The 23,478-nt window shown below is 45.1% G+C and overlaps 1 protein-coding gene across 4 annotated transcripts in view; it reads right to left on the bottom strand.

Annotated features, from left to right (window-relative positions):
- LDLRAD3 (low density lipoprotein receptor class A domain containing 3) overlaps positions 1–23,478 on the bottom strand; it is a 115,051-nt gene that overhangs the window by 58,806 nt on the left and 32,767 nt on the right. For all 4 annotated transcript variants that reach the window (XM_082760739.1, XM_082760736.1, XM_082760738.1 and 1 more), the window contains one exon: positions 16,333–16,479. In XM_082760739.1, the coding sequence (XP_082616865.1) occupies positions 16,333–16,420 (88 nt within the window). In that variant the 5' untranslated portion in view covers positions 16,421–16,479. The remainder of the gene's footprint in view (positions 1–16,332; positions 16,480–23,478) is intronic.

The following is a 23,478-nucleotide window of genomic DNA, read 5'->3' as shown; positions in this document are numbered from 1 at the left end:
AAAACAGGTGATAAATTACTCTGAAGTAGCTGCTGTGCTCAACACCACCAGCGATGGCAAACCCTCAGCCAAGACACTCAAGCCCCTGAATACTTCACACAGCTTCAAAGAGCAACTCCCGTGCTGGAGTTTTGTGGCAGACTGATTTCAGCTAAATAATTCAGTAACCACAAGGTCTGAGGCCGTGCCATACCCCACCTCTTCAAACAAAAGCAGCAAAACAAACACTTCAGGAACAGATCCCACGACCGGCACTGAAGCAAGCCGGCCGTAGGAGCATTCGACACTCCAACCAGGCAGCTGAACTGCTGCTGGGAACATGTGCTTGTAATGCTCCTACATCAAGAGGTTCCCAATGCTTTGCCCTTTTTTTTTTTCTTCCCCTTTTTCTAAAAGCTAGCATCTCCTCCACATCACAGAACACACCCCAGCCCAAACGGCTGCCTCTGGACAGCTTCCTCCTTCAGCCGCGAGTATTTTGAGCCCGAACAGTTCCAAGAAACGGAGGGTGAAGCAGCAGCAGCTGTGGGTTTGCCTCTGTTAGCACCACCTGCATCCTGTTTCTTCAAGCAGGTTTACTTCCGTCACAATTTGGGCTCTGAATTTGGAGGCTATCAAGTTTCTGGCCGATATCGCCATCACTGAAAATCCACACACCCCGCACCACTCCCCTCAGGCGAGAAGGCCCCAGGCACGCCTGGTGAAGGCCCCAAGCACATCTGGTGCGCTCCCTTCAGCTACACCAGGCAAACCATAAGCAGTATTTAATGTTTCACAACATCTGGAGGAAAAGGGAGCTGGACTGACCACAAAAAAAGTCATTATTTCTGGAAAATGCATTGTCTGTCTGCCCAAAGCATCCCAATACCCCATCAAAAAGAGGGAGAAACTATTCAGGACACTGATTAATGCACGCACTGCTTGGACAACTGCTTACTTCAAAATTTTCTCTTCAAACCTTTTTTTCCCTAGTTCCTCCTCCTCTTGAAACAGCAAGCCAGAGAACAAGATTTTTTTTTTTTTTTATTATTATTATATATTTATTCATCCTTGAAGGAAGGAAATAACAGCAAACAAAAAAGAAATGCACCTCTGCATACTTGCAGCAAGCATAATACATACACCAGCCAATCCCAACTCAAAGGTGCTCTCATGTTAGATACCCTGAAGAGATAAAGGACCGTTTCAAGTGCCGCTGTGACTCACTAGCCACACAGCTAGCAGCTGGTAGGCACAAGGCTCACTCCCAAAGAGAGCTGCCTTCCAAAGCCCGATTCCAAATACGAAATGTATTGCTCATGTGCTGGGTTTAAATGCAGGAAAAATGAGGATGTAGTCCAAGCCACATACCCTGAGACTCTTGATACCTCTACTGGGGAATTTCTGCTTTATTTCCAATTTAACATCCTCGCTGTCCTCTGGCAGAGCTTTCCCGAGGTATTCAGGCAAGAGCTGTTTGATCATTGCTCACAAAACTTCCTATGGAAAACACAATTATTTCTTCCCGAGCAAAAATGCACCTTCTCATTCTGCAATGCTATCCTGAACACAATGAGGCTATCCGTTTTCTTGAGGTCCTTGGCTCCCTCATGACTAACAGATACATCTAGCAGGCTCATGCCTGCCTGTGGTAGATTCAAGCCATTTGCTGCACTCTCCACAGCACTCTTCTGCAATTCCTACTCCCATTACACGACTGTTATGAAAAAGGTTTTCCTCTCCTTTGCGCATCATTGTGTCTTCTGCTGCACAGGCCTCAAGTTTTCAGGCAGATCTGTACGTGAAAAGCTTCACTTTTATGTAACAGCAGCTACTTATTTGGCTCCTTCAGTGACTTCAGTCTTGATAAGCTCTCAAGGACATCATTATCTTTGCAATCTATATCCTTCTGTCACACTTGGATGAAATGGGCTCAGGATAATAAAAAATTACTTGGGTATCAGGAGATGGCAGAAGAGCGGTGAAAAAGGACGGACACATGTGGATCATCTGACCTTTATTCTTTAGCCTTGCTGTTATCACCAGCCAAGGGAAAGAGAAGGGAGAAATTGGTTGTTTTCAAAGGAACTGGTAAAAATCCTCCTGAGCCCAGGACTCCCGAACCTGAGAAATTGAGGGACCATGAGCTGAGGGGAAGGGGAAAGAAACGAAGGCCACACTTGGAAAACAGGAAAAAAAAACACCCAGCAACTTACAAAACTGTGTCTAAAGAAAGGCAACTCAAAGAGTGGATCCACTCTGGATCCAGATGACAAATCTGTTGCAGAACTATAAAAAGCACAAAACCACCCCAAACCTAGGGTGGAAAAGGAGAGATTCACCTGGGTTCTTGTCTTCAGCTGTTACCTAGTCATGGCACAAGCAATCCAGGAATGAAACATTAACACGAATCTGTTTTTCCATTAAACAAAATGGAATTCCCGTGGTATTTAAAGAAAAAGGTGCCACTGATCTGGCATGCACAGGAGCAGCCTCCCCTGACTCCCGCAACCATGGGAAGAAACTCTGCTCCTCACTGACACGCTGTTCTCATCTCCTGAAATTCGAACCTGAAGGAAGGGGATAAGATGCTCGCAGAGAACTGCTGGCCACAGTGTAAGCTTGCCAAATGTTCCCCCCAGATTGATTTACTTAAGTTCAAGAGAACTATTTTGGCAGTTATGTGCGCGAGTGTGTGAACTCGCTCCTTATGCTATGCAGAAACCCATCCTCCCACCCCCTTCTTTTAAGGTTCTAAAAAAAAAAAAAATATTGGTAACTTCCAATCAGGACCGGCTGTACGTTCCCACCGAGGGTGTGACAGTTTGCAGGCACAGCTCTACAGCATTAACAGAAAAATATATTACTATCTTTAGGGGACCAAGTGTGAAACAGAAGTATTTTTCGAAAAATGTAATCCATTTTATTATTTCTCAGCAAAAAGATGAACAGTGGGGGAAAAAAAAAAACAGATTCAGCATATGCTTTATGAAACCATATACTGCATATAGATACATCCTTGCACAACAGCAATTCTCATACCCCTGACTTGGCTACAAGGTTTTTAACCTGATTAGAAGGTTATAACAAATCCTCTTTAGTTATGGGCAAGCAATTTGCTTTCCATAGGTAATATGGCAATTGAGCAGCACGGCATCAAATGATTTCTCTATATATCAGCAAGTGAAGTGCAGTAGTGGACTATGGATTTGAGGGATATTGCCAGGACAAAATGGTACAGCCAACCTCTTGGGGGGGAAAAAAAGTCTTACGTAACTGTGAGGAGATACTAAACTACTATTTTGAGAAAGTAAAATTTAGATCTGTTTGTCACTCTAATGGGACATCGCTTGAAAAGAAGACATTATACATTTATAACAAGTCAATTTTCTCTTACAGAAGCCAGTACACAGTCTTGCTAATGAAGCTTTGGGGAAGAAACTTTCTGACAGACCTTTACTGTTGAGCCAGCTCAACCACACCTCCGGCATTTCCCTTCTTTTCACAGCAGATGCAAAGATAGCGCGTAACATACCCCACACGATGCAGCCACTAGGACAAGCACATTTCCTTCTTTTACCGCTACAAACAATTCTATTTTGAAACGCGTCTCAGTCATTTTGCAATCTGGAGCGAGGACAACAGGATGCAGCAGATCAGCAGCAGACATTTTGCGACAACCTGCAGCTAGGAGTGAACTCCACGGCATTTCAGCATCAGCATCCTTGCAATCAAGCTGTTGCCTCAGAACCCCCCCAGGTAGCAATCAGGCAAAACAGCCGCATGCTGCTTCACACCCACACGGCTCAACCCAGCCGTGGCCGGGGATTTATTCAGCTCATCAAAACCTGAGGACTTAGATGCCAGAGCAACTCTCTAAACAGAAACTGTTGTGTGCGGATGCTCACTACTGCCCGGCCACAGGTGTTTTCCTGGCTTTGATAGTGAACCACCTTACGCATCCCTGAGGTTAATTTGTGTTGATGGATGCCACAGCCACATCAGACGGTGCTGTGGGTCCAGGAGTGGCTACGCACAGCATTTCAGTCACAACTCTGTGAAGGAGACAGGAACAGCCATCTCTTCAAGTTCTCCACGCTCTTCAGAAAAATGGGTTTTAACTTGAATTTACAGAGGATTGATTTTCCAACACAACATAACAGGCAGGATGACACCAAGACAGCCTTTCACTTCAAGCACTGCTACAAATGCTAACCCAGCTAATACTAACTTTGGTTAATTGCTGTCTGGGCCTTATTTTCACTTCGGTTCCCAGCAGGGAAGCCACCACTACCTGCAGCCGGGCAGCCACCTCAGCACAGCACACCCATGCATCACCCGTGGGCTCACTGAACCCTCCAGCAGGGCAGCCCTGCAGAACGACAAGGAGAAGTTTCACTTCCTCTTCTTGCTTCTTCTTATCTAGAAAACAGCTAGCACTCGAGCAATATTTTCCAGTATTAAATCCACATAAAAGTCTACTACACCAGAAGTTCTCCAATTCAAGACAAACTTTAATGAGTTTTGATCCAAAACACAGCCATTACAGAGCGTTTGTTGCACCTACAAACAGCCCTTGGGGCACTCTTACCTCTGCTCCCTATTTAACCACTCATGTGAAAAACTTGCAAGTCAGAAACTGCTAATTGAGACTCAGAAAGGAAGCCTAACAAGCAGCTTGTTTTAAAAGCAGCAACGTTTTTATAAAAATTAGTGAAACTAATCCCACAGGGAACATCAGAGGTTGCCTCCGACCTAATAAACCATCACCCGCTTACATGGGCAGGATTTACATTATAGTTTATAGTAAGAAAGAAAATACTAAAGTTAAAAAAAAAAACAAGAACAAAACCAAAAAACAACTCAGCTACCACAGAATCAGCTGCTTCCTTTGAAAAGGGGAAAAAGAGAAGGCTTTGGAGTACTGTGGAGACAGTGGCCTTTGCTTGTCAAAGAGTAAAGTAATGTTTTCTTTAATAATTTCATGGACAAACACAAAGTCTAAGCCAGTTCAGGATTGGTACAAGCAGAACAGAAGGCAGTAATGGACTTCAGCAGCAGGGGAAACACTCCTGAGGACATCCGTGTGGCAAGGACTTGGATCCCTCACCCCATCCATGGCAGTAGCTGCCTGATCCGCGCTGCATCCTGCCACCGACTGCTCCCAGCTGGCAAACCCACCCCAGTCCAAAGCTCTCCAAACCGGCCAAGTACTGACCCCCATCTAGAGAGGACCATCAAGAGGATTAAATACTTAGCGCCACACCCCCTTTTGATCTCTTTGCATAAAAAGCCATCAAATGCTAGTTGCTATTGCATTTGCCCTTACTCATGTGTAAATTTCTGCAATTGAGCTTCACATGAGGTGTTCACCGTGGTCACTTCATTATAAACGGTATTATAACTAACTCAAAGTGTTTGGTTGCTTAATCATGAATGAAAGTAAGAGTTAATTCTAGTTTGGTATTCCAGGTTTGTGAGCCAGCTCAGTAAGTGACAGAAAGATTAGCAGCTGGCTTGCAGCATCTTCTCAATTAATGCAGGTGCTCATTTCATGCATTGTTTAAAGTTCAGCTTTGTTTAAGAATCCCGATGCTTGTCACCTATCTAAGAAATTCACTAAAAAACTTCAGTAAAGCTGATGTTCCAGTGGTTCTGCTGGCTAAATGGCACTCCAAGCTATTTTTACATCCTGGAGAGCAGCACGTTCAAAGAGCAGTTAAGAAATCCTTTTGCCAAAGATGATGATTCTCCTTTCCCAGCTGAGTTTCTGCATTATGAACACAAGATGAAATACAGCACCTCTGTGCCTGCCCCCCTCACTCCGCATGAATGCCAGCAAAGCCCTGACATTTGATTGCTTATGAGTTGTGGCAGTGCACGTACACCTGAAGGCAGCCAGCGAGGTTTCAGAAGCCAATTCCCTTTTTGCTTCACTTCCCATGAGTGCTGTAATACAGGCTGGATTCTTGGGGGTATCTTACCTACAGCAGCTTTGGAAAGAGCATTTTGCTGGAGAGGAAAATTAAGGTCCATAAAAACAGTAACGGCTTAATGGCAAAGCCAGCCTTATGTTGGAAATGTATTGCAGGTTGGGAGAGCTGGGTTCTCTTTCAGCTTTCAGGCTTGCCGTCTAACACTTCACAAATCACTTCAGAACTTGTTAGGAGAAATTCCACTTCTGGAAGATAAGACATCACAGAAAAACACAGAGGGAAGTAATACCTGTGGGCCTTCAGAGTAGCACTACGGTGCGATGGGCAGCCTTGGGATAGCAGGCCCCTGAGGGGACTGAGCTGGGCGCTGGGGACCTGAGCTGCCTGATTCCCCCGAGTCCTTCCTCGCTCCTGTGGCCAGAGTGTGCCAGATGCTTCCCCATCCCCTCCTGCCCCTTCCATCACATCAGCTTTTTTGTTCCACTGAAGCAATTGAACGGAAGACTCAGACCAAGCGTCCCAATCAGTCATTTGAGCTGGATTTTTTTTTAGTCTTCCAAAGGGAATAATCAAGCAGGGCTGGCACCTGTATTGCACTGATCAAGGAGGCAGGACGTTAGAAGCAGCACAGTCAAGGTGTAGCTCAAAGTCTCCCAAAGATCAGAAACACTACAGACAGAAGAACTGCTGGATGATTACTGAAAGCCTCCCAGATTCTAAGCATCAGTGCAAAACATTGCTCTGTGTGAGGCAGTGGAAGCCAAGCAGCGGTAACGTGATATACTGATGACTTGCAGAAGTTTCAGTAAAACTCGTGTTCTGCCTCTGAAGCTGGGTTTCCTTCCTGGATCTCCAGGAGTTTTTCCCGGGTCTGGGAACCTGCAGGTGTATCTGAAAATTATTTGCAGGTGGTGCATTAGCATCAAGCAACAAATATGTCAGGTCAACCAGGAAGCATAAATAAAAATACAAGGACGCCTAAAAGCACTCATTGATCTTAAGACAGAGGTTTTCTGTGCATATATATGCACAAGTGCTTTTTCAGAACTCCTAACTTCCTGCTATATATTCTAGTTATTCAGCAATACGTTAGATTCATTAGCCTTTTACACACATTATTACTGGACTGTAAATAAGTTTGTTTTGTAAGATTGTTGTTTGCACAATATCTGTCAGCCTGGAAAACTAGCGCATGACAATGCTTATGCCGTTAACATAAATACACAATCTCCTTTGGCTGCAGCTTTTTTTTTTTTTTTTTTTTTTTTTTTTTTTTTTTTTTTACTGTGACTGGCACGAGCTTTCCAGTTTGCAAGCTCTCTTCACTCATTCTGGTCCTGATGTTACATTTTCTCATCCCACATTTTCCAAAAAAAAAATAAGTAGTCAAGGAAAAAAAAAAAAAATACTTATCGGCTTTATTACAGAAATGGAATGGAAAAGTAGGAGACCACAATGGTAGACTGTTAGTCCAGCTTATATGGAAAGTTAAATTCCCAGATCATTCTCTCAGAGGAGAAAAAAGAAAAGAAGCACTTCATACTTCTACTATTTCACATGTCTTTTATTAACAGGAACACTGAGTTTTGAAGTCTTGTAGTTCCCGTAATCATATTAGTTATTTTAACATACTGCTTTTATATTTATCTCTATGTCTTTATCTTGCTTCTTATACCATCCTCCTTCATGCTCATGGGGGACTGCAGAGTACTTTACATCAGCCAGTACTTGTCTGCTACCTCGCTTACACAGATCAGCCGTTCAGCTGTCTCTGGACACATTCACTTACAGCAGAGGCTCGTCACCATCTCCAGAACTGCACACAAGCAACGCCTGAAGGTCGCAGCCACCTAAGCCTCCTGTTAGCACCACGAGCCATGTCACAGCCACTCCACACCTCCTGAAGTGGCGGGTATGGGCTTGAAGAACTACAGAGCACAAGCCCAGCTCTAATACTTACTTCTGCATCGCGTCAGACTCTTAAGATAAAATCCTCATAAGCGTCACGGTGATTTTCATGCTGAAGCTCCATTTTTAAAAGTGACAGGTTGCTAAATCACTTACCTGTAAGTATCAATTATTTGTTATCCATCTTTTCCAAAATGTGATGAGCTTCAATACGACACACGTCACAACTAATTAGCTCACGCTATTATAAGCCGTTAGCTAGCAAGAGAGAATCTCAATTTATCAGAAACCACCTATGGAAACCTTTCAAAGCTAAAAGTGCACCTGGCCAGCAGCAATAGACTGCAGCAGGTGAGATGATGTCCAAGAAGGTGCCGAAGGCATGCACTGCTGGATCTTACTCCTAGGGATCCAAAGGTGTCTCTTGAAAGTATCTCTCCTCCTCCTTCTCTGAGGCATTACCCTTAGTTAACACCAAGCTTTAGCTGATGCCTTATGAGTAGCTTTGTGGTGACCACTGATATATTAAACACCACCAAGTCAGTAGCCTTTACAGATGGGTAGGATTAAACCTACTCAAGACTCTTGGCCTGCTGCTGCATTTCTAGGAGATCTTGGATGGTTTGGACAATCCCTAGAGCTTACTGATCTTAATTCCGAACTGGGCAGACATTTCTTATTAACAAAATGCTGCAGCTCATTCTCCAGTGCACTGAGCTCTGCTCGTTGAGCCTAAAGCCTGGTATTTAAAAGGATAGCAGCCAGAGTTATTTTGTGCCCTTTGTTCCTTTACATGAAAGCCATTCATCAGGCTGACTCTGCTGAGTGGCTAAACCCCAAGCAAAACAACTGCAGCTGTAATAATTGTAGGATGGTAATAAGCAGCCATTAAAGAGCTTACAGAGATCGCAGAACCCACTGTTCTCCACAAGACCTTTTCTCTCCATCTTTTAAAGCGGCTACTAGATCTGCTTACTTATTCTTAGCACTGTGGATGTCATGAATGTGACTGCTCTCACAGCAAAGCGTAAGGAGAGGTGAGGACAAACACATAAATCCAGACTGTCACCAGAAAAATTTGGGTCAAGAGCAATGACCCTTTATTAGTAAATTCAATCCATCTCGCCATTTTAATTTTGAGACTTACACAGGGAAAAACACGAGTACATAATGTGCCTTAATGTAATTCCAGTGTGTAATCTTCCCATAGAAGAGATTTGAAGCATGCTCCTAATCTCAAGAGTAAACCCCATGAAACTTTTTTTTTTTTTAAAAGCAGTGAGAAGCAAAAATCATCTAAAGGGCCTCTTCTGAAACCTACCCTGCATCAGTAAGAGGGCAGGACAAGGAGTTTGACCATGCCAACCTGAGGCTTCCATGCACATGACATGGGTTTTATGCTGGTACAGTTCTCACTCAGTCCTCCTCCTTCCTACTGCTGCCTGCGTTGGGCTTGCACAACCACAGAGCACCTTCATCAATTATGACTTCAGTTTCAGCAGGCTTTTTGAAGAGGAAAAAAACCTTCCATCCCTCTGACATCATTTAGCTTTTAACACCCACAGTTCTTCATAAACTACCTCTTGTTGAAGCTGAATGTAATTAAGTCAGTCAACATACATCTGAAGCGCCGGTCTGAAGATGAAAACTGCACAAACCTGCCTTTGTTCTGCAAGATTTTCGGTTTTCCAACTGAAAAGGTTTCAGAGCGCAGGAAAAGATCCAGCACATAATCTAGGAAACTCGGGCTGTTAATTGCAGAGTGTGGGTTTCCTTCAGCATTCTTACAAAAAGACTTTATCTGTCTTACACATGGTTGTGGATAATTGTTTGTTATGAACACTTTCAAGCAGAGACTCCATTCCTGGACACATTGAGCAGTGAAACCCGTTGGAAGCGAACACCAGAGGGAGCAGTAAACATTTGTCTGGTAGGTGGGTTTTAAATTGGAGTCGCAACAAAAACGCAGGGGAAACCTTTGGGAAACTTAAAAACAGTTACTGGTGCCTGTATTTCCAAATTGCACTGTACTGCTAACCCAGCCTAACTCCCCACCAATGCAAGGTCACTGAAGAGCGAGAGTGCAGACAGAAACACGTACAAGCGTCGTTGTGCCGCACCTCCCACCCCCTCACTCCACTCCTAACAACACCAAAAGATTCATTAAGTCTTCTGAGACTGTAAGACATTTATATAAAATGTTGCGTGCGTTTAGATAGATTACATGGAACTGAAAATATACCCAATATAGAGAAGATAGACGGAGTGGAGTGTGAAAATATACGGTGTTTATATATAAACACACAACTCAAACTCTACAGGGATAAAGCAAGAACATGGTTAAGAGACATACAAGAGAAGAAGAAATAAAGGATTGATATGCCAATATGCCAGCAGTGTACAAGTAACTACAGTGCTACCTCAAGTATTATTGCCAAAGATTTAAAAATGCTTGCAAGAGCAATGAAAGTATGGCTACGATCATAAAAACACAAATAGGTCAAGAAAACACTCCTGCTACACACTGCTCAAAGACATTCCCCCAGAAAACACTTCCTTTTTAAGGAAGAAGAAGAAGAAGGTGTCTGAAGACGAATGTGTTTTGCAATCAGGTGAGACAAGGCGGACCCTCAGCAGAAGCTCGCTTGGCAGGTGGCCTCAACACCTGCCTGGGGAACGCTAGTTAACATTCACCATTTCCATGAAGCACTTCAGTTAATGAAGACACTCTCCCCCGCAGAGAAGACCTGCATGTAAAGACTCTCAACTGTCTGAAGGACAACCAGAGTAAGATCTGCTGCTGCTGAACTGCTGGTGACAAACTGAGCCTTTTCCTCCTGCAGTCCCAGGCGTTCCTGCATGGGCCAGCTCCCAGCAGCCTGACCTGTGCAGGCTGCTGGGAGCAGTCTCACAAGCACCAGTGATGCCCTACTGCTCTCCATCTCTCAGAACAAAGCCTTCATGGTTGATTCAAGAAACAGTGGCAACTGGAAACAGAAATGCATGAGATATGTAAGTTCCTAACACAAGAAACCACTGCCCCGAGGCTGCCCTTGTGTGAGACCTTTTTCTAGCCCCCCACCCACAGCCTTCAGCCCTCGGACTAAGACAGCTGGTCACTGTATTCACTGTGCACCACGACTTGCTCGGAGCTGAACACACCGATGTGGCTTGTAAGAAATGGCTTTTGGAAGAGTGATGAAGGAAAATCTAGACTTCTGGGTATTTGGTACCTCTCATTCTGGCTGCTGTCATGCCAGGCACTTAGCACGGATGATGTGCCATGCTCTGAATCTGCACCATCTGCTGCTCGTTAGCTGACAAAGGCAGCAACATGCCATCTCTCCACTAGCTGTTGCTCATTAGCTGACAAAAGCCGTTTTCAGTGATTGCATTGTTCTTTCTGTAATAGTCTAACACAAAGGAGTACAAAAGAGCAAAGAAAGGAGGAAACAAAGATGACAGAGTACATTAGGAGCTTAACTAAGAACAGTATTGTACTCCCCAATCTCCCAGAGAAAACCCTCCCAGCAGCGGGATGGAGGCCTCGCCCCGCAGGAACATCGGACAGCATTACAGATACTCTGTTCACCTCAAAATGCTTCGAAACGTCCAAAAATATTTCTAGGTTCTTCCTCTTCAGATTCTCTCAGGTGTAACTCTGGATCTTCTAGACCCACACCAGCGCTACGCTCCAGGTGTATGCACGCCTGGGATACAGCCAGAGCAGGATCCAGGAGCTGTGCAGTCAACAACTGCAAGCTCCCCAGGGAAATCCTGTTGGTAAAGGCTCTGCTCCTGTCCAGAGGAGCCTCAGCCACCGTTACAGATCACGTACACAGCTACAGAGCACCAGCAGCAGCAACTACAAGCCCACCAGCGTTCAAAGGAAAAGTGCACGAGCAGTACGCAAGTTTGCAGGCCAGCCAACAATCCAACGGGAAGTGGCAGAGCTGGGGAACGACTTACAAAAAGGTTCTCCATTCTGGGAGATGCTCTGAAGGAAGTTATTTGCACTGCTGAGAACAAGAAATACTCGTGAACATTTACACTGACACGGTCAGTTGCTTTCCAAGCCCAGTTAGTAGCTTGGAGGAAAAGCCAGAGAGATGCTCTTTAAGGAGAGGCATTTCTCATTTACAAGTCCCTATCTCAGCTTCTTCCCTCCCTCTTACGCCTTTTCTCAACCCTCCTGCCTGGATAAAACTGGATGAAGCTTTTCTGCTGCCAAGTCACCATGGCATAAAGAAGAGTAAAGATATTCAGTGTGCCAAACAGTGTACAGACAGCTGGCATGGGAAGTGTTAAACTGAGCACAGGTCAGGGCAGAGAGGAAGCCAGGAACACGACAGATGGTACGGGTTCTGGCGAAGGCAGAAGATGAAGAAAAAACCCACAAGCAAAGTGACGTGGTTCACAGCGAAGGTCCTCTACGCAGCAGACAGAAAAAGCACACGTGGAACAGAGGGAAGGGCAGCCACGAGTGGACCAAGCGCTGATAATCCTGCTTTTACAGAACTCCTCCGCACCCAGACCAGCATTTTTCACACCAGGGCTGCAGAAAACAAAAAGCAGAACTGCAGAGTTGTAAGTTTTCATCTCCAAAGGGTAACAAACGGAACAAAATGGCACAGTAATGGAACTCATCAGATGGTGCTGGGCACCCGTGTTCAGCCATAAGGCAACCCAAAAGGGAGGGAAGGACGTCGCACTTGGCGGCACACGTGTGAAACTGCCTCCGTGGGCACGCCAAAACACAGCTCGCTTCAGAGGTATCAGCCTGCAGGACCGTCTGAATCCAGCAAGCAAGCTCCTATTCACACACAGATACTTTAAAGCAGGGTTAAAGCCTTTAAATGTGAAGCAGTTAGTCGATGAGGAATCACAGACAAAGCAGCTTAAAGCACGGCTCAGGGTAGTAACACACTGGGAACTCAGCCATCTCGTGCTGCTAATGCAACTCCTACGGCTTTGTCTCCACTATCAACAGCTCAGCTGATGCAAAGCAACATCTCAGCGGAAAACAAAGGGCTCTGCTTCTGCCGCAAGGTACGCGGTAGTAAGCAGAGCCCTATCCTGGTAGGAGGAAGGTAACAAAGCCTAGCCTAAAACAATTAAAGTGAAATAAAGCTTTTCTACCTACACACAAACACACATGTCCCTCAAGCCTTGCGATCCTAGAACAGCACTTTCAGGCACGACTGCCCTCTCCTAAGCAACTTGGCTCTGCTAACCACTGCTGCTGGTGCAGCGACACAGCCAGACGTGACACACTCACATCCTGAGTGCCAACCTCCTCAATTTCCCACTGCTGTTTCTGCAGCCCAGAGGATCAGTTCTTAGGCTCCTACACCCTCTCTCTCCCCAACACTACAGACCTGCACATTAACCACACTGCTTATCTTTAAAGGTTGCTTGCTTCAGCTTCAATCACTGTGATCATATATTATAGGGAGAAAAAAATCTTAGCATGGATATACAAACTCTGGAGCAGGATTCCAGTGAGGCTGTGGACTCTCCATCCGTGGAGATGCTCAGCACCGGAGCAGACAAGGCTCTGAGCGACTCTGATCCATCCACACTAGTCCTGCTTTGAGCAGGCAGCTGGACCAAAAGACCTCCAGAATCCTTTCCGGCCTCAGTTCATCCATGAGCCTCTCTTTTCAGATTGGCAGAGGCTGGAGAAGGGGAGAAGAGACAAGTGATTTTTCATCCGCCACCCTTCCCAAACAAAATGCCTTTCAGTGCTTAGCTCTGACCTAGAAACTCTCTACCACCACTTTTGGGTTGTTGAAGCTGATGCAAATTTCCATCACCACGTAAAAGACTGGTTGGTGACAGCTATAGGAGTATCTCAGAAGAGCTGGCCCATTTTCAAAATTCATCATAAAAGCCACACAAACTTTTTTTGCGGCACCCGCTATACCCACTTATACAAGAGACCAAATTGACCCTCTTAGGCTATTAGCAAGTCTAGAGGTCTAGGTCCTTAGTGGGATTCAAAATGGGCTATTTCCCAGGTTAGAAGGATCATCCATCCTTAAGACAGAAAACCGGCCTCCTGAACTCAGACATAAGCCAACAACTAACACCACGAAGCCTTTCCAGCCTCCTCCATAACTGCATAATTCTGCCTCCCAGGGACAGGTCTTGCCCCTTTGCCACACTTGCCAATGAAGGGGACCCTGGTGACAAGATCATTTCTCTTGTGAACCTTGTGGTCACTGACACGGTCCTAAACAGGAAAGCAAACACACACACCATGCCTCTGGGGAGGCACTTGGTGGAGTACCCCACAAACAGGGGCTGTTAAAAGCTGCCTGGTACAACAGAGAGGAAGGAGATGCAAAACAGGCAGCTTGGAGCTCTCTGGATGCATTACAGAGCCTTGTTTGCATGAATATTAATTTCTTGCTTGGAGATTCAAATGAGCAGTATTTCCATTCTGTTTTGGCTTATCTGACCTGTTAACAGCAAGCCAGCACAGGATATGAATCCCTTGCTCTCTGTTGTCTCTTTTCCATGCTAATTTTACATTTATGAAGGTGATCAGTTAGAGCAGATAGATGTATGTGAAGAAGAAAGAGCAGCTTAATTACCTCCATTAACTTGGGCATGATCAAAAGGATGCTCGTCCTGAAAACTGTTAGCCAATCGAGTGGGTTGATAGTCTTTAAATGAAAAACCCAAAGAAGAAAAATTCCGCAGAAATTCATAGTTGCAACATAACCTAGATCAGTAAGGCTTATTTGAGTCTGTCATGACAAGAATAACTTGTAAGAACTGTCATTTTGCAGCTATTTATATTTTATTGTCAGTTACTATGGTCATTATTGCCTGCAATTCACTAGACCCAACTGATTGTGGTAAGAAGGCTTTCGAACAGCGAGTCATGAGGAGTATTTTCCCATTACTGATTCATGAGCAAACGTCCAGCCCAGTCTTCATTAAGAAAATCTTCCTTAAGATTACTGTAAATTTTTATTATGATTTTCTAGTCTAACAAAGAGAAGTGAAATTCCTGCAAGGCAGAGGATGACAATATTCTTAGGAGAGAGACAAACCTCTGGGTTTGCATCCTATGAATACAGAGAAGTGCCTTCATTCAGCTCGTTTTAAGAAGCACACCAAAAGCCACGCCAGCAGCATATTCAACAGCTAGGTAATAAGGAACCTGCGAGTCACGCAGCTGCTGTCAGCAGGAACATCTGACCGAAAGGTGCACGTTGAACTCTGGACATTTTTTATTCTTGTCAAAGCTCCCCCTAATAACAATTCTGCTAGGGTTTAAAAAGATAGGCACAACTGATCAATCCTTACAACAACAATAAATTAACCTGTCTTCAATGTTGCAACACAGGTCTGATGCTTTAGAAAGACTACAAAGGATCAGATATTTTATACAGATACTTTTAATGCCTTAGAAGCAGAAAAAAAGCTTGCTGGTTTAAAGCAGAACTATGTATGTGGATTTCCACAGCATGGTTATTAAAGACTCCTTATTTTGAAAGGGATGGAAAATTGGAATTAAAGGTAAGGCATCAAATTAAAGAAGCAAGCATTTAAACTGAATTTGGAAGAAGCTATTCTTTCTTTATTCTGCTCCACAAGTGAAGCTAACGACATCCTTGAAGCGTGTTGGCTGAAAGGTAAGGTTCTCAAGGAGGTTTAAGATTAATAAAAACCTCTGTAAAGCACACACGTAAAGGAGCAACACTTGTTAGACAAAAAGCACTAACTTACTTCTCAGACGCTTTAGAAGAACATGGCATTTGAGGGTTTTTCCCTCCCAACTGGGTTTCATATCATGATGTTATGCTGCAGCATAATTTTGCTGTCTGCATATACCGCATAGCCCAGAAAGTTTCATGCTAACTAAATGATGCAGAATACTAACTAAAACTTAATTAGTGCTAACAAAGAGATAAAATCACAAAGCCTTTTTAAGCTCTCTAGAACTGGAAGCACTGTAGGGAGGATTAAAACATGTAAACATTATGAGCCAATTTATTCCCTTTATTTTGCAGAAAGTTACTATTAAGTTTCAAAGGGCGAGGAATTACAATTTGACAGGAGTGAAACACAAGTAACAGGATACAGCTAAAATCTGAAACAAAAGGGACTTCTCTTGGTGGTTGTGGAGGTCAATTTAGAGCAGTACATGACAAAGGTCTTTATTATATAGGCCTTCATGCTGAATCCCTTCAAACACACAGGGCATCAGTCTTCCACTGGAAGAGCCACAGGTCAAGTCTGTCTCAGTGTATCCATCTGTGAGTAGGGTTTTAGGTACCCGCTACCAAGCACTGAATTAAAATTGACGAATTTAAAGAACCTTAAAGACCAGAAACAATAGGAAGGGCCTTATATCTCCTCAAACGATAAAGAAATTAAGAAACTGGCAGTGACTTCATTGCTTGCTTAATGTGTGCTACCAAACACACCAGTACTGGTACCTAGCCAGCCCTGTGGTGTCAGGCACACCAAGGTCTCAGCAGGGGTCACTTACGGCATTCCTTCTCATCACTGTCATCGAAGCAGTCCGGCAGCCCGTCACACTGCCAGGCCCCGGGGATGCAGCGCCCGTTACTGCACATGAAGTTCCCAGGAATGTTGCATTCATTGGTGAAGTTATTCCCAGGCAACAGCTGGCTCTCTGCAACAACAACAACGAGAAACAGAAACTTTACAGGGTACTCAGAAAAGACAGCAGAAGCAGTCACAGAGCAAGATGTTGATCAGCAGTACAACAAACTTCAGGCAAACAATCTTGATGCCGGCTATCTTGTTTTATCACCCTATCAGCATCCTAAATACAGTACTTGGTAGCACTTCATTCCTTAAATCGTGATTTCACCGGTTCTCCAGTCACACTCTGCATTTTACCAATTTCTTTCTTGCTATTTTCTTCCTGGGTACGTCTATTTAGCCTTCGGCATATCCTCAGGTCAAAGTGGCTTGCTAAAAAAGCTCTCTAATTCCTCAGTAAAATAGATGAGGCTACAAGACATCAGCTCCACACTCCCGTGCTTCTGTCAGATGGGTATTTAGCTTGCAGAATTACTCGTTGTTTTTTGTTGCTGTTGTTACCCAAGGGCTAGGAGCTACGTAGCACATTGACTAATTCATATCAGCTTTCCAATTAAGTTTCGAACATGGGGCTGTTGGTCAAAGTCAGAACTGAGCTTCTTGGTCTTAGCCTAATGCCCTGCCACACATCTGTCCACAGGCAAGTGAGGCAACTGGCACATTAGAGAGGCTGCCAAGTAGAGAGAGGATAGCAGAAGGATGCAAGAGATAAAGAGAATAGATTTGCCTTTAATGTTGTAACAGCTCCAGCCAATAATTTCCATCTACCGTGCCTCCAAATTTGGTTGTTTTGGGAACACAGCTTACAGAAACATAAACCTGTTAGGAAGGAAGTTAATGGCACAAATATTTTAATAAGGCAAAGAGATTCATCCACAAACGCAGGCTGGGCTTGGAGACTGTGCAAGAGGACTGACACTCCCAGAACAACTGTGGCACGAATGGCACCGCAAGCCATCGACCTGGAGGGAAGCAGCAAGACAAGGCAGAGGGTGAGAGAAAGAAGGTCCTTCTCCCACCTTCCTCTGCCACAGCCCAGGCTAGTCCTAGGCAGTGTGCTCCAAGTATACATACCACCAAAAACCAGAAATAAAACCCTTCCTGGCAGCTCATGGCTGCTGGCCCCACCACGTTCAGGGAGGAGCCTCTCCTAGCTCAGTCCTGCACGGAGGGGAAGGGGTTTGGTGCAGACGGTACCTGGAGAAATGTGCTGCCAAAGCAGCGTGCCCCTGAGCACGAGGCTCTCCCGAAGCTCTGGACCCAGCCAGGTGGAGACGGCTCCCCCCAGCATACTGAAACGCTCTGCCCTTAGCACAGGCAACCCCGCTAAGGTTTACATCACCGTTTCACAAGATGCATGACAGGAATGCTTCGGAAAGTATTTTTATGCCTAGTTCTGCCCCACACAGCGCATTTCCTTTCAAATTTCCTTCCTTGCAAATGCCTGACTCTCCTGGGATGTTTTAAGCTCTGCCAGCACAGAGCAGACACCTTAATGGAAATTTGCCCCGAGCTGTTGAAAGACAAGGTAATTCAGAAGCGAAGTGGAAACACAGGCTTGCGAGGCAGATGTGGCAACCTTAACCACTGGCCACACACCTCGAGCCATGTGCAATGCTCCTGCTATTAGCACCTTGAAGGAAGACAGCGACAGCCAGCAAAAAGCAAGCCCGGGCTACGCAGCTGACAATTTCGTGTCTTTTTGCTTTTATCGCTTCCATTCTCTGCATCACTCCTCTTCTGCCCAAGGAAGAGTGGATCTGCTCTGTGCCACGACGCAGAGAGGCTGCTTGTGGGTGAGGACGGGGGAAAACTCAGCTCTGGCTCAGCAGCAACACAGCAAGAGCCATGTCCAGCCCTTCTTCGTGCCCCAGTCCCTAAACCAGCAATGAAAATGGTTTGTCCTTGGCTAGTCCTGCAAGGAAATGCTGATCAGATACAGCACCAACAACCCCTGGGCATCTGCAGTCTTACAGCATCACTGGTAGCAATGTGCTGCAGTTTTACGTTCAACCCACAAGCGTGGGGTGGGATTTTGCTTTTGTTTTCCTCAAACCTGGCCTTGAACTTTCAAATCCTTCTTTGTGTCACTGACCTGTACCTGATAAGTAATCACCCAGCCAAAATCACCGCTCTCAAGCAGCTGCACAGACGGAGAAGCTGTCGGCATTACCCAACCTCCCGTTAGCAAACCCCCAGCATGCTAACACCACGTCTGCCTGCAACCACAGGAACCTCCCCCGGCACTGCACAGCGAGGGCTGCCTTCAGCAGATCCAGACACAGGAGAGATCGGGACTTTCCTTGCGATGGAAAGGCACTGTCAATGTGCCACACTCTTAACTTTGCTGTAACGTGTCCAAGAGCTCTTTCCCAACTCTTAAAAAAAAAAAAAAAAAAAAAGCTTTCCTGTCAGTATGGTACCACTGGCAGACTTCACAGGTAGTTGACAAAACAGTGACCATCAGAGCAAGTTTACAAGTTTGCAAATGCTACAGATACAGATTGACAAAACTAGTTTCCAAGCTAAGACTAAACCTCTGCTGTAAAGTGAAGGTGTTTCAAGTGCCACAAGCAAACTCGGAATCACCAATGATTTAGTTCTCTCGAACCCTGAGCACTGAGGCAGCACCTTCAGGCAATACCATCAGAAGGTGCCATTCTCATTTGTGTGGTTGCTCTTTGCTAGCTTCTTGTCTAATCCTCCTGCCTACAGCTCTCCCCTAACCTGCTCCACTTCCATGTGCAAGCTGCACCTCTCAAACTGAAACCCCTGCTGTCAACACTCCAGCGAGACCTCCTTGGGCAAGCTGCTAGCTAACAACAGATGCCAGGTCTGGACCTGCCCTAGCTAGAAAACCGTCTTCCCCTCTAAGCATCGCGGTATTCCTGAGACAACGTGATAACGGGATGCATTTCCAAAGCCTCTAACACCTCCTACACAGAGCAACCAAAGTTCAGCTCCTGGCAGATCTGCTGCTGTGTCTTGCCTGAAAGGCTTTCAGCACGGTCTCTGCATCTCCGTGCTTCTTTAATGAAAAACGTAGACCGAGCCAAACCATTGAAGAATGTTTTAGGTCTCAAAAAGCAAGACTCCAACCCAGAAACAATGCCCCAAAAAAGCCATCAACACCTTTAAATAAAGGCTGTACTCCAGCCCTACTGAACTGAAAGGACACGCCAAGAACAGATACCGATTTTTGTTTAAAATTAAGCTGTTTATGTTTCCTTTGTTACACGATAAATATATCCTCGAATGTTCTGCTACAGTCAGGATGGAGCACTAACCTTTTTACTAAACAGGAAACAAAAGATACAGGCAGATTAAGTTACTCGCTGACAGCCCTGCGCAGGCTCTGTCGCAGAATGGGAAGGCTGAACTCTGACTCGATCCCATTTCAAAGCACGAGCACTTTCTCTTAAAAGGTAACCTTCAGCTGCTGCTGGAATGGAGTCACAGGTTGCAGACAGAGCAATTTCGGAGTCCCAGTCAATGCACCCAGCAACTGGCTACGTGCATTACTCCCTCTCCAACAAAGGTGGATAAAGCACTGTCAGAGCGATGGCACACGTGGAACCGCTTAAATCCTACAGCTCGTTTTGCTTCCTTTACTTTGGAAGCCTCCCCTATGGGATATAAAAGCCCTCAGGGCCCAGAAGGCAATCCTCCACGTGGCCATCACCTCCCAGCCCGCAGGAACTCGATGCTCCTGCCCCACTTGCTGAGTGTATGAGTACGTGGGGAGGAGCAGAGGTACCTGCAGGGAAGGGGCAGGATTAGCTCACCTCGTCCATTCTTCTGGAGGACTGAAGCAGGATGCTCGTGAGGTCTGTAGAGATGTCAGATTCTGTGCAGCCAACTTGCTACGCTGCTCGTTGGCAGGGCAGAAATTCATTCAATCTGGCAGAGCTGGCTTTCCAATAGCTGACATATTTACCCTGCAGCCTCTCTGACTAATTTTGAATTCAGCCCAAATATGAGCTGCACGGATGTGTTTGGTTAAGTGAAGGAGGAGGGGAAGAAGGGGGGAAAGAAGTAGTCCATTTTCACTGCAGCACACTGCTCACTTTAAAAAGCATACCATCTGGGCTGAATGAAAAAACAGGGACTCGTGTTTCACTTTGAAGGGGACTGAGTAAGGAAAGCCAATCTGTTTTAGCAGCCACTTCCAAAAACGCTGGCATCTAAATATTTAATACTTGCTAAACAAGAATCAGAGGAAAAAATAAATAAATAAAAGGACAAGTCACACTGAACACTTCACACTACATTAACAAAGCAAGTCAAGGATATCTTTCACAAAAAAAAAAAAAAAAAAAAAAAAAAGACACTTTACCTGAAAGCACTCCAGAGAAGTGCACATTACAGAACAGATCACCGCTGATAACACTGCTGTGTCTGTATCAGAAAGCGTAATCAGGAAGAACAGGCAGTCATTCTGGCCAAGGAGCTTTTGAGGAAGAAATACAAGACACTTATGGGTTTAGCATCCTCATGATGTCAGTAACTTCAGCCTCTTTGCAGAGATCTGTCACTGAGGATGAAGTGGATGAACTCCACTGCCAACCCCCTGACGTGCCTGTTGTGGAAATCCGCCCTGGATACCTTCAATGGACCTCTGTGCAAAATCTTCCAAACACGAAGATGTTTGGATCCAGGCTGGCGTGTAACTGTGATGCTGGATGGGCACTTAGGACTACCTGCCTAGCACACGGTGCACAGTACGCTCCATACTTGAATGAATTCCTCCTTTCTTTCTGATCGCTCCCTTGCCTGGTGTAAATCCACACCAGGTTTGATGGCAGCGCATCAGCAATCTGTCCTCACTCCACTGAGATCTGCGGCATGTTGTGAAAACAACATGGAGAAAGAGCCTAGAACAAGTCAGTAGCTGGAATTTGCAACAAGGCGGCATCAAAAAGACACCTCCAGTACCTGCTCCCCAGCAAACAGTATCACAACTAAAGACGACAGGAGTCACTTTAACTTCCTCTTTTGTGATTGAAACCTCAGTTCATGACTTAACAGTTACAAACCTTTTTAAAAAATGTTATTTTTTAGTTAACATAGGCATATATATTCTGTTGTGGGCTTTTTTGTTATTTTTTATTGGAAGAAACTAGAGGTGGTCCTTTGTGGAGTCAGGAGCTGGGCTCAATGATCCCTGTGGGTCTTTCAGCTCGGGATATTCTCTGATTCTAAGATACCTGCAGACTCCAACAGCTGTTTTTGTATCTTCCTCAGTCATCTCAGACAGCAAACAAGCAGTGCTAAGTGCCTGGTAGGATATCACAGGACTTGTTTCTTCAGAGACTGCAAAACTATTTACAAATATTTACATTCAGGTCCAGTTGCTTCTGGGGATTTAGGCGGTGAGGACAGATGCATCTTTTCATACTTCTTCGTGTTGATATGAAGCATCTGACTCGCCAAATCCACATCTCCTTTGCAGATGTCTACCAACACAGATGCATCCAGCAAAGAAACTCAAAAGCTGAGCATGAAGAAATTCCATACATTACGTTTCACATACCAACTTCAGTGTAACACACACACGCACAAACCTCGCTGGCTGCAAAGGTGTGTGGTCAGCGAGGGAACACTGGGGGAGTTCAGGGCGACGTGGTGTAACAGCTCAGTGAAACCCAAGGTACTGACGAGTTGTATTTCTGAGATCATACCGAAGTCAGGACTAGCGCAGCTGCCCGAAGTCAGTGACAGAGCAACTCAACCTCTTCTCTACAATTTACCCATTGTTCAAATGCAAATAAGACTCTAGCTTTTAAGAGCATGTCCCATGCTGGATCCAAGTACATGGAGCATAAGTGTCCACTAACAGCACTGGCAGATGAGGATACATACACTACAAGAACTCAGTTTATTTTTCATCTCTTACATAAACCCCAAACAATTGTTTGCAGCTGCATGTGTACACCTCATAAATCCCCATAAATGCTTGTCTTCGGCATGATTTGCTTTCCTATGCGCTACTGCAAACATACCTTGCCAGAAGAGAAGAAAACCATCCCAGTGCATGTTCAGGATGGCTTTGGGAAGTAAAGAGTAAGACAAGCTCGTTCTTGCTCTGCTGCGAAACCATTGACAACACCTAAGCCATCTGTCAGGAGTAAAGGACACCTGCCAGTGATTATCTGACAACTCAAATCCCCTTGAACAATTTTAATCCCTATCCTCCCCTATCCTCATTTAAACTGCCTGATGATTACATTGCTTACACAACATCAGAAGTTATGAGGGTTATTTGCAAAGACAGATTGACAGCTCCACCGCAATACAAGTTCTCAAAAATGTTTCTTCGCTGGAGCAGCAGGTAAGTTAGTGATTAATTCGAGGAACTGCTCGCCGTTTCGGTTCAGCTTCCCCTCCCTCAGTTTTCCAGCTGTGATCTCTGAGATGCAGGAAGTTCTGTACCCAGCATTTTCAAGACTTAAAAATAGATCAGGCCCAGCCAAAGCAGCAGAAATTCCTACGGGTACTTCTGATGAAAACACCAAACGTTTCCAAGGCAAACCAAAGTCAATGCAAACAGCATTTCTATGGAACGGGTAGCTTTTTTCAATTTATACAGAAATACAGCGCTGAGGAAGTCAGTCTACTAGTGGATGCCCATCCTTGACCTGCTAATTCCTCACAGCAAGACACCTTTTATTGAACTGGAGGGCAATTAACACATCACCAGCTCCACCATAGGTAATATAACAGGGATATCTCTTTCTAAACATCCCAAGGTACTAGCTGAGGCAATTGGCACATTCCACGTAGCAGGTGGCTGCCATTCAGCACTCAGCCATGTGAAATCCTGAATTAAATATAGCCCTCTAAATCACTCCCTAACAAACAACCACTTGCTTTTTCCTTGCAACACCAAGTGCAGAAAGGAAGCTGAGGTGAACAAGTTTATTTTAATCCTACAGCCTCGGTGGCTGGATCCTATATTTGGGGGACTGGGCATTTCCCTGGAGCCCCTGTATTTGTCTGTCTGCAGCGCAGCTGCCGAGTACACAGCAGCAATAATGCATCTCCCAGGTCTGTGGGCTCACAGCGT

This window comes from Aythya marila, assembly GCF_965140915.1.
Source record: "Aythya marila genome assembly, chromosome: 5".
NCBI classification, from domain to species: Eukaryota; Metazoa; Chordata; class Aves; order Anseriformes; family Anatidae; genus Aythya; species Aythya marila.
Note: the sequence above shows the minus strand (reverse complement) of the source record. Positions and strands in the feature narration are given on the sequence as shown.